The sequence below is a fragment of the Phalacrocorax aristotelis genome, chromosome 4, assembly GCF_949628215.1.
Source record: "Phalacrocorax aristotelis chromosome 4, bGulAri2.1, whole genome shotgun sequence".
In the NCBI taxonomy this organism is placed as follows: domain Eukaryota; kingdom Metazoa; phylum Chordata; class Aves; order Suliformes; family Phalacrocoracidae; genus Phalacrocorax; species Phalacrocorax aristotelis.
The window spans coordinates 29,309,336-29,325,222 of NC_134279.1; the positions used below are offsets into that span (position 1 = coordinate 29,309,336).

Here is a 15,887-nt window from a genome sequence, read left to right on the forward strand (position 1 = left end):
AGGTCTGAAGATTTTTTTCTAGACCATAAAAATAATTCTTCTCAGGTGCAGTTCAGTTGAAGAGTTCTGATCCCTTTCAAGGCAGGTTGTGTGTGAACCAACAGCATGAACTGGATCGCTATTCGAAATAGAAGAAGAGGGGGGTTAATTCCACTTAATTGATCTCATCTGTAGTAACAGGGAGTCAGCAGAAATGAGAGCATCATACTATCTCAATTCTCAGAGTATTCTAACAAAATCTTTTCTGTGGAGGCCAAGCTAGTTTATTGTACCAGCTAAGGTATGTCATGACTTAAACAGAAGCCAAAGAAGGCCTGTTTAAACCTAGCTTGTGAGGACAGAAAGAAGGAATATGGAGAGGTAAAGTATCCACCATATGCCAGGTGCATGGGTTTTTTTTCCAATGCATTCCTTATTGCTTGAAGGGTAGAGAATACAACAGCAGTCTTCAGAGTAGAAGAGGGAAGGAAAAAAAAGTAGAGCTAGGGAATAAAGTACAATGAACCTCCTTGCTTCAGTCCTCTTCAGGATCATGCAAAGCTCATTTCTGTTGTTGTGATCTGCCAAGCACAGTAAACACCTGCTGTTAGTATCTTATTAAGATAGTTGCTGCGGTCCAAAACAATAAACCTATGAAATTATTTTTGTACTGCACATTTTATAAGGCAGCAATCTAGTTCTGCTTTCACATGGAGGAATGAAGTGGCTTCTGACCAGGGAACAACAAATAGTTCACACTGTCCTAGGGTATTTCTCCCTGTAGCTCCCCATCCACACCCAGTTGAAGATTAATTTCTCTGTGTGATTGTACAGCTCTGGACAGCATGTTTCTGACAGACCTTCCCAATGGCTTTCTGATGCTGAGGGACTCCAGCGGGGTCCAGGGCCACATATAGCAGCTCTGTGTCAGCCTCCAAAAGCCATTTAAAAAATCCAATTATTATTTCCCAAGAGACAAACTCTTCATCTGACACAGCACAGGTAGCATTTCCTCAGACCTTAAACTACACCAGTGTTTACTGAACATCACTTGGCTTCACATACAGCTTGGCAGTCCTGCATTTCTGCTCTCCCACCACATCCCACCCACCCAGCAAGGCCCCCAGGAAACAGCACAGGACAGTTGTGTAGCTCCAGCAGTGCGTGCTCCGGTGTGCAGAGACACATGCCATACAGCTCTGTTTTTATATGCTTGTAAGATCACCCTCCCTGACCGTGCATCCCAGGCAGTGATTATTCCCACACAGCATAATCCCCTCTTACTGCTTCTATGTTAGCAAATGGAAAGCCTGATCCCAATAATAAAAACCTCTGTGCTGCACAGATAATTGGGAGATGACAGGCCAATGTTCTGTTCAAGGGCTGTCACATATTCACCTGCTCAGGACAAGTGAAACAACAACTTCTCTTGCAAGATACATAAATCATACCACAAAGCAGGATATATTTTTTAATTTTTTTTTAACGCAGCAGGGAGACCAGGCTGAATATTGAAAACCTTAAAAACTTCATTCTAAAAATCCTTATTCTTGGGAAGTTACACATCATCAGTGCTCATAGGCTGGTGGAGGCTACCAAAGGTGTGGAAAGAAACCTATGAAAACAGTAGAAGTTTCCTGGGAAAAAGTGCTAACGGTCCCTGTGCACCTGAAATAAATACAGATCAAAAGGATCCACAGGTGCATGGCAACTCCAATGCCAGGTGCTCACTTCCATGACAGCGGCAAGGCAGCACCTGGCCATCATCACCTAGAGGCTTGGCTTGACCAGGAACAGGCTGCCCAACAGCGCTTCCGCGTGGCTGGAGTCGCTGTCACACCCCAGGGCCACCATGTCCCAGGCAAGGGCTCAGCCAGCTGTAGGGGCAGGGTGAAGCTGGAGAAAAGTTCAGGGGATTCGGGAGCTGGGGGTTTGGCCCGCCAACATAGAGATATACTGCTGACCTTCCCTCTCACGCCATGAAACAGGGCTGGGACATGCGGTAGCAAGCGCCCAAACAAACCTCTCCAGGCAGGCCCCTGCACACACAAACCTGGGGCTGACGTCTTCCCAAGTGCATAAGCAGTTCCCAAACCTGAGGGTCACACACGAGGTGCTCATCTTAGCCTGGTCCTCCAACAAGGTCTCGCTCAGCCCATCTCCTGTAAATCACCTTGCCTGATGCCTCAGCAGAAATGGGAGCGCAGGGGAGTGTGTCCCCTTGCAAATCTGGTTACGAGTGAAATGTGTCCTTGGAAAAGCATACACACACACCCTTCATGACGCATTCTCCCCTTACTAGCCAGGTGAAAATAGCTGCAATACTACAGACAGTTAAGTTTCACTCCAAAAGGGCAGGCGTGTTTGTCTACCATACCATGTTTTCACTGGTTTGGGTTTGATTTATTTTTTTTTAATTTTTAATCCTTTTGCAAACACCTTGGCATGACCCACTGCCAGGTCAAATACTACTCCTTGGCAACAAGGGGACCCTGAGGAGTGAATCTCCTCCCTCCACACCTGCTGGAAGCAACTGGAGGAGAAAAAAAAAAACCAAAACTGTCCCTCAGCTCTCTGTGCCTTTCAGGCAGGGAGGGCAGGGCATGGCTGAAGGCAGAGCCACCAATAAAAGCCTCGCCCGAGGACTTTGCCCGCTCCCTGTAGAGTGTGACCGCTGCCCATTGGCATCTCCCTGCGCTATCCAGCTCCGCCACTTAACACTCGCTGTGCTCCTCAGCGTCCAGCACTGGACACAGAGTAACCACCGCTCCCTGCTCTCCAGCCACGATCCCACGCCAGGCTTTCCTCCACGCTCCCTGCCTTCCCCTTCAGCTGCGGCTGGCAGCTGCCCAGGAGTGCTCTGGCTCCACAGCTGGGCGATTTCACAACACAGGGCTTTGGCCAGACAGGTAGCAGTTTCCCTCCAGCCTGCTGCAGCGACGGCAACAGCTCTGCTAAGACCACATGGCCACTTCTGGAAAAGTAAGGATAACTCATTTCCCATCTCCCTTTCCGAGGTGCCTGGCTCCTGGGGAAATACTCTGCAAATAGCTCAGCCTGTGCACTCTCTTTCCTCTGCCCTTACTCCCCTAACCCATCCACACCCCTTTGAATTACATGAGTTTCTGCTTTCATGTGACTGCACATGTCAGTACCTGCGTTAGGTAGTGCATTCCTCTCCTGTTCTGTCCAGCAGCTCAGGAATGAAATAGTGAATTGTATCACTCTGAAAACCACCCTCCTGCTCAACCCCCACTCTGTGTTCCTGCTTTGGCAGGGAAACACAGCTCTTCAGAGGTGCAGTCTTGCAGCCACTCATCTCTTGCCTCCAATCTTTTCCCTGGCAAAACCACTTTCAAGCTACAAGCTGAATTTTGCTGATGTCAAACCAGCTCTGGGGTCCAGGAGATGCCACATACAAATCATCTCTTTGGCAAGGGAAAAACTTGTCCAGTTGCTAGCCCATTGGGAACTGTTCCTTAACCCCGTAGAGTACCCTTTCTAGGTACCTTCAGCCCAGTATCTTATAAGACCAACAGCAAAGCTCTTAATGGGCATTTCCACCAGTACTAAAAGTGCTGTCCTTCTGGCCTGAAGATACAGAAACGCATGTCTTGCTGTCAAATCTGCCCAGTACACCAGAGTCTCTTCATCTACCAAAAGACAGCTTGGAACTCACTTAGTACTTCATGGCAAACAGGAGAGGGGCCAGAGCCACCTTCACCTTCCCCTGAGCACAGACCAGCCGAAGACCGGGCAGGGCACGAGCACCGAGTGCTGTTGAGAGGATATCCCCCCACCCATCAGGGCCTGCAGCTTCTCCTGGACTGCAGCAGCTCAGCCCCGCTGCCCCAGGGTTGCCTCCAGAGCCCTCTTGCACAGGCACAAGGCAGGTGTGCTTTTCCAGGTCCACACTCCCAGACAAACCTTATGCTCTATGGACTGGTGACTTCATCTTTCCATTTCACACTTCACACTATGCCAGTGTTTACTGAACATCACTTGGCTTCACATACAGCTTGGCAGTCCTGCATTTCTGCTCTCCCACCACATCCCACCCACCCAGCAAGGCCCCCAGGAAACAGCACAGGACAGTTTTGTAGCTCCAGCAGTGCGTGCTCCGGTGTGCAGAGACACACGCCAAGCAGCTCTGTTTTAGGTCATCATAAGATGACCGTCCCCGACAGTGCGCCAAAGGCAAACAATCCCATGTAGTGTAATCCCCTCTGTTGCTTCCAGGTTATCAGATGCAGAGCTGCTGTTGCCTGGGCTGCAGGCAAGCCACTCTCTGTTGAGGAGGTGGAAGTTGCGCCTCCAAAAGCAGGTGAAGTCCGTATCAAGGTAAAAAAACATTTCAGTATTTTTTTTCTGCCCTGTGGGAATTGCTCTTCTTGTAGTTATACTTTGAATACACCTGTCAGGGATCTGTGTGCACAAATAGGACTTAACTGTCCAGAGAAGCCCTATGAAAAATCCTTCCACAAACTGAGTTTAACAGAGGCCAGACGGTTTCTAAAGCTCATCTGCTCTTTCCTCTCCAAACAGATTGTGGCCACCGGCATCTGCCGCACAGACAGCCATGTTTTGGAAGGTTGCTTTCCTAACGTGGATTTCCCAGTTATCCCAGGCCACGAGGGAGCTGGGATTGTGGAAAGCATTGGAGAAGGAGTGACCTCTGTGAAACCAGGTAAGACACAAACACATGCCCAGGAGTCATCTCTCAAAGGAGATGAACTCAGAAATTCCCCCTGCTCCTGAGTCAGTGGCTCAAAACCTGAGTGCACACTTGTTGCACTGGACTATCACATACACTTTCCTGGTCTATTCCCCGTGCACATGAGCACTTCCTCCTGATAGAGAAAGGAGAGGGTTCGAGGTAGGATGCTGCTATCGCAAAGCTCAGCATTGCCACTCCACAGGCAGCAACCTCAGGGCCTGCTGAGCCAGAAGCACCTAACAGGGATCTGCTTTGTTGCAGGAGACAAAGTCATCCCCCTTTGCCTTCCACAGTGTGGGGAATGCAGCTTCTGCCTGGATCCCGAATCCAACTACTGCCTGAAGTCCCAGTGAGTTTGCTTCTTCCCATACACCTAAATGGGTTTGGCTGTCTCCTAACAAGTCTGACACCCCCACGGGTGCTTTACTTGATGAAGAACAAATGCATGTACCTCCCAACAGTGCCTCTGAACCACAAAACCTGCTGCCTGACAAGACCAGCCGGTTCACTTGCAAAGGGAAGCAGATCCACCACTTCCTATGGGTCAGCACCTTTGCAGAATACACCGTGATCCCAGAGTACGCCGTTGCCAAGATAGACGTTGCTGCACCTCTGGACAAAGTCTGCTTGCTTGGCTGTGGGTTTTCCACAGGCTACGGGGCTGCCATCAACACTGCCAAGGTTGGTGTTCAGGCATGTCAAGCACAAGCACCCCACAGCCAACCTCACACCTCCACCAACCCTGTGCAACAGAAACCTCCTCTTCATGCTGGAAACTCACAGGGCCCCATGTTGTGCAGGTAAAACCAGGCTCCACCTGTGCCATCTTCGGTGTTGGAGGAGTTGGTCTTTCTGTTGTCATGGGCTGCAAAGCAGCTGGAGCTTCCCGAATCATTGCTGTCGATATCAACAAGGACAAGTTTGCAAAGGCCAAGGAGCTGGGAGCCACCGACTGCATCAGTCCTCAGGACTTCAAGAAGCCCATCCAGGAGGTGCTCATTGAGATGACTGGACACGGTGTAGACTACTCCTTTGAGGTCATCGGGCATGTGGATACCATAGTAGGTGGTATTTCAGCACATGTTCTCTTTCCCAGCTTATTCAGTCTCCTGCCAGGTCAAAATTCACCCTGGCAGGCAGTTTCTTGCCTGCTGCCCCCACATCTTTGCCCAGAAAGGCAGTCTATGGGCTTTGGGAGAAAATGATGTACGAGTCTCAGGACAGGCACTGAGCTCTCCAAGTTCAGGTGTTTTCAAATTACCAGGGACAGGTAGGTGACTGCACGGAAAGAATGCTTTTCTGACAAATGCATCAGTGCGTTCTCTAATTCACCTGCCTGTCCCATCAGACTGCTGCCCTGGCATCCTGCAAGATGAGCACTGGCGTCTCTGTGGTGATTGGGATACCAGCTTCTGGTTCAGTGATTTCCATCGATCCTGTGCTCCTGCTGTCTGGGCGTACATGGAAGGCAACTGTGCTCGGAGGTATGAAACTCAAGAAAACATTTTAGACATCTCCGTCTTTTCTTTTCATGGTTGTTCCCAAATCATAGAATCACAGAATGGGGTTTGGGTTGGAAGGGACCTTCAAAGATCATCCAGTTAAATCCCTCTGCTGTGTGCAGGGATGTCTTGCACTAGAACAGGTTGCTCCAAGCCTCATTCAACCTGACCTTGAACACTTCCAATGATACACATCCACAACTTCTCTGGGCAATCTGTTCTGGTGCTTCACTACCCTCATCGTACAAAATTTCCTACTTGTGTCCAATCCGAATCTACCCTCTTTCAGTTTAAAAATGTTGCCCCTTGTCCTGTCCCTACAGGTCTTCGTAAAATATCTCTCCCCATCTTTCTTATAAACCCTCTTTAAGCATTGAAAGGCTGCAATACAGTCTCCCCAGAGCCTACTCTTCTCCAGCCTGAACAAACCTAACTCTCTCAGCATTTCTTCAGAGGAAAGGTGTCATCTCTTTGACCATTTCCTCTGGACCCACTCTAAGAGGTCCATGTCTTTCTTGTATTGGGTCCCCAGAACTGGATACAACGCTCCAGGTGGGGTCTCACAAGGGTGGAGTAGAAGGGGAGAATCACCTCCCTTCACCTGCTGGTCACGCTTCTTTTTCTGCAGCCCAGGATACAGTTGGCTTTCCAGGCTGCAAGTGCACATTGCCAGCTCATGTTCAATTTTTCACCCACCAGTATCCCCAAGTCCTTCTCTGTAGGGCTGCCTTTACTCCATTCATCCCCCACTCTATACCGATACTGGGGATTGTCCCAACCCCGGTGCAGCACCTAGCACTTGGCCTTGTTGAATTTCGTGAGGTTCCCTGCCAAGGTCCCTCTGGACAGCATCCCTTCCCTCAACCGCACCACTCAGCTTGGTGTCATCTGCAAACTTGCTGAGGGTACACTCAATCCCACTGTCTATGTCATTGATGAAGATATTAAACAGTATTGGTCTCAGTACAGACCCCTGTGGAACACCACTTCTTACTGGTTTCCACTTGGACATTGAGCCATTGACTCTTTGGATGGGGTCATCCAGCCAATTCCTTGTCCATCTAAGAGTCCACCTGTCAAATCCATATCTCTCCAAATTAGCAGCAAGAATATTGTGGGGGACCGTATCAAAGGCCTTACAGAAGTCTAGGTAGATGACATCTATAGCTCTTCCCTTGTCCGCTGATGCAGTCACTCTATTGTAGAAGGCTGTTAGGTCAGTCGGGAACGATTTGCCCTTGGTGAGCCATGTCACCTCCCTGTCTTCCGTATGTTTCAACATACCTTCCAGGAGGATCTGTTCCATGATATTACCAGGCATGGAGGTGAGGCTGACTGGTCAGTAGTTGCCAGGGTCCTTCTTTCACCTTTTTTAAAAATGGGTGTGATGTTCACTTTGTCCAGTCACTGGGTGCTTTGCCTGACTGCCACAACTTTTTAAATGTGACGAGAGTGGCATGGCAACTACGTCAGCCAATTCCTTCAGGACTGTGGGATGCATCTCATCAGATCCCATGGACTTACGTGTGTTCAGGATCCTGAGGTGATGTCGAACCTGATCCTCACTTCTTACAAGAGGGACTTCATTCCCATAGACCCTGCCTTGAGGTTCAGGGACTTGACAGGTATGGGAAGAGAGATTACCATTGAAAACTGAGGCAAAAAGACCTGAGCCTTCTCCATGTCGGTCATCACTAGTGTGTCTGTGGAACAGGTATCCTTCAGGGCATATGAGTAGCCCTCCCCTTGAAAATGAGTCTTCCCATCTGAGCAATGTCCTCAGCTATAGGACAAAGGATACTTTTCCTCATAGTCGTTTCTCACTAACCTCTTGGTCACCAAGAATATTTCAAGCTTGGCAATGTCCCAGGAAGCCTCTTTGAGAGGGCTTTGCAGAAAACACACACACAAACAAAAAAAAAAAAACCAAAACACCAAACCCACAACTCAACAGGAATGCTGCATTTCCACTATAGCATGAAACATGCTAATAAACCTGTAACTATTTCATACAATTCAACACATACAACTGTCTAAGCTAACTGGAGACTAAAAGAAGGACAAAATTACTCTCCTCCCAAGGAGTGCCTTTATCACAAGATAAAGGCACCAGTACTGGTTGCTCAGTATTGACCCTACAGTACATGTAGAAAGATCATAAATGTCCCATGAAAGTAATTACCTGTTGCCCCACTAACACCTTCCTGTTGCACCTTGCTCTCTTCTTACAATACAAGATGCTTCCCTCTCCCCCGCTCTCACTCTCTCTCATCCCCATCCCTCTGTCACACATGTATCCGCTACCTGCCTTTCAGGGGTGGCCACCCTCATACACACTCATCTTAATGCCCAGCAATTGATCTCAGCTTGCATTTCACTGCAATGTAAGTGCTTCTGTCTTATGCCAGGGGAGGGCCTGGTGCAGCTCAAGGATCTTCTCACTCCCTCCAGCTATACTCCCAGCTCAAAGAAGGGACACTCTCACACTTTTAGCCTCATCCTAGTAATTTTGGTGCATTCCACAAATTAGCTCTGCACTTTACAAGGGCACAGCCTCAAGTATATTTTACAAGTCAGCACAGCCTGGTAGAGGGGACAAGCCCTGGATGGCTCTGATATTCTGCTCAGAGGAGAGCTGCTACACTGGTTAGCACCAGCAAACTCTGCAAACATCACTTTACCAAAACAGCATTTCTCCGATTATTCACTGTGGTTGCTTTCTCCTGTTTCTAGGTTGGAAGATGAGAGATTGCATCCCCAAATTAGTTTCCAGCTATTTGGAGAAGAAATTCAACTCAGACTTGCTGATCACACACACACTGCCAATCACTAAAGTGAACGAGGGATTTGAGTTGTTACATGCAGGAAAAAGGTGAGACCCTGACTAACAGGAGTGAGGTACAGCAAATGCCACCTCCACCTAAAACTCGAACAACCCAAACACTCTGGCAGGCAAAGCATGCAATGCTGCCTTCTCAAAAAGCATCCAAGCCTTTTGAGGAAGCTGGGCCCACAGCTGTATGTCAGGGGGATCTGCCTCAACCTGAAGGGAAGAGCCCATGCTCAGCACAAGGAACCCTCCAGCTTGTGGTTCAGCTCAGCAGAGACCCTGCAGCCCCATCACTGCACTGAAGCCAGCACAGACTCTCAGACACCACATCTCAGGGCACTGTTTCAAAGCACAGGACAGGCAAAGGAGAACAAAAAGTAAGGGGCATCCTTGGTGACGATAGAATAGAATAAAAGCCAAAGGAAGGAAGAACAACTCTTACAGACACAGCACAAGAGCTTTGGGGAGTGACAAGGTGCCTTAGCTCCTGAGGGGTTCCCTTCAGCAGGTTTTGGAAGGCTGCTCTGTTGCTGCATGTCTCATGCGGCTGAGTTAGGAAGAGGCTGGATGAGAAAGGCGGCAGCCAGTCCTCAGGCACACCTGCCTGCCCCACTGCCTGCTCCTGAACACCTGCAGCTGCAGCACCTGTAACTCATCCCTTTCTTTCCACTTTTCAGTATTCGTAGTGTCCTGCTCTTTTGAAGGACACAGCCATGGGAGGCCAAGCGGAGGGACCAGCGCAGCACACCACCTCTCTTCTCAACCAGCACCTCACTTTGTGGGGCACAAGGAGACAACAACGAGCTGACGCTGGTGCCGCTGCCAGTGCTCCCCACCCAGCTGAGACCTAGAAGGATGCCTCTCTCAAGAAAATACTTTTACCAATAAAAGCTTTCAGTCAAACTCATCCCATGCAGTGCACTCAATCAACAGAGGTCCCATGGGGCAGGAGGAGCTCTTCCTCATACCACAGGCTGCTCCACCACACCCTTTGTCTCAGCAGCAAAAACTGCCTTTGTCCCCTCCACTGCTGCTGCTTCCCACCTTAACCCACCTTACACACTTAGCCCATGCGTCTCTGCCCCCATCTCAGCTGGGTGAATGCTGCAACCGCAACCGAAGTACAGCTGGGAAATGACAGCTGGTGCTGCTGCTGTTGTTCTCTGGTCTCACTTGCAGGACCAAAATTATCCTCAGGTAAAGCCTGGCACTCTAGACCCTTTCATTTAAACATGAGGTTTTCTTATCACATTACTCTGTCCTATTCCCTCCTAATCTTCCCTTTTTCAATTCATATTTGTCCTCTTTAGATCCTCTGGCCTCCTGAGCTCAGTCTGGTGGCTTTTCTTCTGATCTAGTTTTGTTCTTGATAACAACCTCAGAGAAATTTACAGATTGGAACCAGGAAGAGAATCTAAAAGTGCATTTATGTCCCACAATACGTAAATGTGAGTGCTAGAGGTACTATACCTAGACTTTCAGAAAGTAAAAAGCAAAATTCCTCCTTACGTTGCAGGAGTGCAATTCTACAGGAGCTACCAGGACCTCAACCAGTCTGGCAACTAAATTTGTTCTGTGCACAAAAGGGAATGCAAGGATATGATCCTTATGGGTCCATTCCAACTTGAGATATTCTAGGATCCTACAATTCTATGGTAGTATGGACCCAAAATCAGCCATTGCTGTAAGATTTCTGCTTGCTATTTTAACACATTTTTTCCCTTAGCCATTCTCCTTCACTAGCGTGAACGGAATCAATTGTACATGTTTAATAGATGTTTATCAATATCCTTGTTATATGTCTTCAATGTACAATATGTCAGGGTGGACCTAACTCTCACACTCCTTACCTCATTTGCCTCCTCCCCCTTCCATTTTGTGTGTGGTACACAATATTTTTGTCCAAATGGAAATTAAAGCAACAGGACACCTTAAAGAAGAGTGAATTATCAATCTTGCTAACAAATGCAAAGCCATACCTACTAGGAGATGATCTAGTTTGTTCTTCATAGCAGAAATGCTAAGATTGCCTCTGAAACTGGTTCCTAGTTACAATGACGACAAAAAACTTAATGCTGCGGCATTAATAAAGGCATTAGTATCTGCCTTTGTCTTTTAATTAAAAATTATTGAAAGGTTTGAATTACTGCAGGCAGGGGAAAAGATAAGATTTACACTTAGTAAGTGCATTTCAGAGTCTATTCCACAAAGTGATTTCTGTGAATGTTATTATTATTCCATTTCCCCGACCACTTTGATACAGACAGGAAATTAACATAATACACAAAGTGGGTCTGAATACTGACTACCAAGATGAAGACAAAGACCTTGGGGCCTGTGCCTAACTGTACCAACACCTGATCTAACAGATCAGTTGTTAAAACTTGCCTGATGCATGAACACATACAGCAAGTCAGGACATGAAATCCTGTTGGATGCAGATAACACGGTATCTGCCATTAAGAAGTTAATCACTAAATCCATGCCTACCGACACACAAGTATAATTTTTTCTTCCCCTCTATTAACTGGATAAGAAAACAACGCCCTCCTTTCTTAAGGTACACAAAAAGCTGCACAGCAACAGGATCTCAGTACCAACTCCCTCCCATACCCAACATACATTACAAATGTTTTGCAGAGATTCCAGCTACCCATGGCGCTTCACAACTGCAAGCAGAGCAGTCAGCAATTCTGAAATCTATGTTGTCTTCGCATCAATGTTGGGTTTGCAAGTTTGATGGAGGAGGGCATCACATGGACGTTTTAAGGAAAAAAAATATTACACATTTGCAAGACATTTTTACAACCATTTTGTAGGCTACAAACTCAATAGCAGAAACTGGATGTGTCCTAACAGGCATGAAATACCAGTACATGTAGCACTGTTCACATTTATGTCCGTATGTTTGAGATGAAAACATAAGCCATATGTATGGAATGTTACCTAGGAAGCAGCTGAATTATTTCATTATCAATCACAGTATTTGTAAAATCTGTTGTTTTAAACTTCAAACACTAGCAAACCTATGGGATATCAGCCATACAGCGTTTTGCCTCTGCAATTGCTCTCCAATTCTTGCACAATGTAGAAAAATGATTGGTAATCAAAACCAACTAAAACAAGGCTCAAAAGCTGTGTAAAGTGGGTCTGTCTGAACTGCTTAAAGGATATTTTTGTTTTCAGCTAAGCACTTAAACATCAGTCCACTTTCAAAGGGGAGTGAAGATTGCAAAGCACAGGAAAGCAACTAATCCTGGAGAAGCACCACATCTGTGGTCCTCCAAATCTGGTGAGTGAACTGACAGGATAACAGGCATGAAGGACATGTGAATCACCTGTACAGCTGAGTGTCCTAACCATGAGTCTACAGAGTAATGCCTTCCTGATTCATGAAGGCTGCATTTTTTTTTCTGATCAGGACTAATCGATTTTGCATCCTAACATTAACAGATGTCTTTTGGTCTTTAAAAAATGTTAATATTATATATCTACCATTTTGTTCAACAGCTAAAGAGTAGAGTTCCACTCACTATAGCATTCTAAATGGCTCCTGATCCAAGAAGGGTTTTTATGTCATTATTAGTCTTCTAGGAAAGTATGCCATTCCTTAGGTATAAAAAAAGTCTTGTCAGCCACATAGAAAGAAGATTCCTTTTTAGTGGTCAGGCCTTTTCTAGTCTATCATTTCCTTCTAGACTAGAGTTGGTGGGATCATGAAAGTCCTCAAGGCTGAATTAGGCATTTGGAAACTTACTTTCATTACAGACAACATGAATTCTTGCACAGCAGGCCCAGGAATGGGAGAGGGACTCTCAGAAGGATGAACTGGCTTCCAATGCTGGGCTAAGCAGTTAGGGGTGAAGAAAAAGGGAAGCACGGAGTAGAGAGGTAGGGAGACAACACAGGTCTAAAGAGAGGAAGGATATAACACCTGAGCAAAGATTTTTATTTTAAATGGAAAAGAGCGCTCATTGGTTTTTCTAAGAACAGGCAAAATTTCAAAGCTATAATCAATAGATGCTTCTTTTTACTGGGATTTAACCACATCATCTCCATTTTCAGCCTCTTTGTCCATCATCCTTCTGTTCCTTTTATCAGTCTCTCATTGGCAGCAGCTTGAAGTTGAGTATATGATAAGTCTAGTGAATCTAGCTAGTTGCGAAATTACACATAACAACCATGTGCATTCAACATCTTAATGTGTAGCATTTCTTTCCAGAGCAGCAATGGGAAGGACAGATTGCTCTTTGGAGTGGTTTCCATTATTTAGCTTGTTTGGTTCAGCTACAATTCTGTTTTAATTAATGCTCCTGCTCAGTTTCTTTGAAATAACAAAAAGACCATCTCTTCTAGAATATAAATGCAGACTCAGCACTATAAAACTACCATCAATAACACACCAGTAGATTTATGCAAGATATATTTAACCCAGAAAAATATTTACTACTCTGCCCTAGCCACAAGTTTATATGGGCAATGAGCCCATATATGAGATTGCAAAAATCAAAAGGAAACAAATGGGTTTGCTCCATAACATATACATGAAGCATCAAAGTATCAAACATTGTTCTCTGCTGATCTTACATACTGTTAGAGGTGGATGTAGAGAGCACCCAGCTCTGAATGGAACAATATATAAAATATTTTCATTTTCTGTTTGAGTATTTGTGACTCTGTACTGTTTTCTTATACTCGAGAGATGACAATCACACAGCATTTCTCATCAAGTGTCCCCTTTCCAGGTCTTTCACATTGTAGAAGTAACACAAACAAAAATGTCAATCAATCTTTGCCTCTAGAACCATGTAAACTAGCACTATGTAAATGTCTATTATCCAAATAATCCTTTGGCATTTATTTTAAGTCCAATACTCTGAGCTCTGACCTATACAAATGTTATGATAGCCACACCAAATGCTCCAGCAGGGGATATAAATATTTTAAATGCAACCTAGTTCCCATAAAAATCCATACAACATCAGATTGTTGTCTTCTACACCACCACTTTAGAGAAACTGATGGTGATGTGCACTTCTAGCAGTACCATTCATATCAATGAAATGGTAAGCAAATAAATTTCTTATGATGCTAATCAAATGTTGGGGTTTTTAACATCCTACAAGTTTTTTAAAAACCACAATCCACTGTGCGTAAAATAACAAAACAAGACTATTAAAGTAATGAACTCATCTGAAAACAGAGCTCAAATAGTTCTTGTGAGGCCATGTAGATTAGCTTTTTTCCCCAGTGCAGGATCAACTCTCTGTAACATTCCTGAGAGATAACTTGTGCTCAGAGGCCTCCAATGATGATCTATTCCATTACCATTTCAAACTGCATCATACTGTCACAGTTAATCTCCTCAGAGAGACTAAATCTCCTGCTCAACCTTATAGCTACTTTTTATGTTCCTGGAGAGTATGTCTACCCTTGCCCTTCCCACCACGAAGCATTACTTCTCTTCCTGTCAACTGTATTCCTGTTTCCACAGCCACTCTGATGTTTGCCTTTCCTCTACCCCCAAATAACAGGGTATCACTAACTCACGTTCACTTTGTCATCCACTATTCTTTCCAGATCCAGACATTTTTTTTCTGCAGAACTGCTTTTGACTTGTCATTTGCCATCCTATGGGGATGACTACACTCAACTGCATCCCAGATCTCTAAAAGCATTTCCCCAAACTGTCAGGATTGTTTTCTATTCCTCTCTTTCAGTGTGCTTGTAACCCTCCCACTATCTGCACATTTAATGAGTATACTCTACTGCACCATGAAAATCACATAGTAGAGGTGACTCCAGTGTGGATTGTGCCCAACAGCTTTAGGGAGAGGAAAACAGGAAATACATTGCATAATAGGATGTTGGTCTATTTCTTTGTTTTAGCCAATATACTGTGGACTGAATTTCTCAAATTTGCCTAGTAAAATACAAAAGGAGAAATAATTTTCCCACTATTCTATTTACACTCTAAATGGAAAGACTGTTCCATGTTATGTCCCCTTGTGGAATATACTTGAATTATTTTTTTTTAATAGTTCCACTAAAATAAATTGACCTTCTCTGGAAATACATGATCAATGAAATTTCCTAGCATAAACTTATACTTTGCTGCAATCCCAAAGTCCCCCAGCAAAAAAACCCCAGGTGTCACCAAAGCAGCATCAACTTCAGCAGCCAAACTTGGCCATTGTATCTCACTCAGTACTTTTTAAATCCAGCGAGCCTCTCCCCAGCATTTAACTTCCAGCTCACTGGAAAGGGCAAAAGTTTCAATATAGTTTGCACAGTGGAGCATTCAAACAGTATTTCTCCAGAAAGACTTCTGTTATGGCTCCTGTGGGGACCATCAGGAGCCTGAAGCTACGGGTGAGACTGGGAAAAAAAACCCTCATTGCAGACAACGATGTCTTAACCATACAATTACTCTGGTGAGAGGTCAGGCTTCGGTCCATAGTCATTGGTATCAAAGCATCTTCTTCCCCAGTTTAAGTGAAGCATGAAGGTGCATATTGCAGAAATTAACCAGTTACAGCTAACACAATAAATACACAGAATACAGAAATTACACAAAGCAGCTCACTTAGCTAGGTTAGTTATTACATAGAGAAATCAAACAACAGAAATGTTTCAGTAATTTATCGCTTGCACAGACATGTCAGCCTCAGTTTTCAGTTATTTGTGACTAAATTACTATGATGAACAAATAAAAAAATTCTGGATAACCATGTTCAAGAACAATGAATTCAAACTGGAAGAGATGCAAAGGCATGCTACTAGCAGGGCCAAAGAAAGGAAGCCACAGTGATAAAAGATACTGTAAGTGCGTGACTTACCCAGTCTAACAAAGGGGAGG

The 15,887-nt window shown here is 45.4% G+C and overlaps 1 protein-coding gene across 1 annotated transcript; it reads left to right on the forward strand.

Annotated features, from left to right (window-relative positions):
- The first annotated feature begins 2,632 nt into the window (after window positions 1-2,632).
- On the forward strand, window positions 2,633-9,935 carry LOC142056280 (alcohol dehydrogenase 1). Its single transcript, XM_075090779.1, has 9 exons — window positions 2,633-2,961; window positions 4,219-4,320; window positions 4,525-4,666; window positions 4,958-5,045; window positions 5,158-5,377; window positions 5,497-5,757; window positions 6,045-6,180; window positions 8,932-9,070; window positions 9,706-9,935. Exons 1-9 carry the CDS (start codon window positions 2,944-2,946, stop codon window positions 9,728-9,730), a joined length of 1,131 nt encoding a protein of 376 aa, XP_074946880.1. The 5' UTR covers window positions 2,633-2,943; the 3' UTR covers window positions 9,731-9,935.
- Window positions 9,936-15,887: the final 5,952 nt, after the last annotated feature.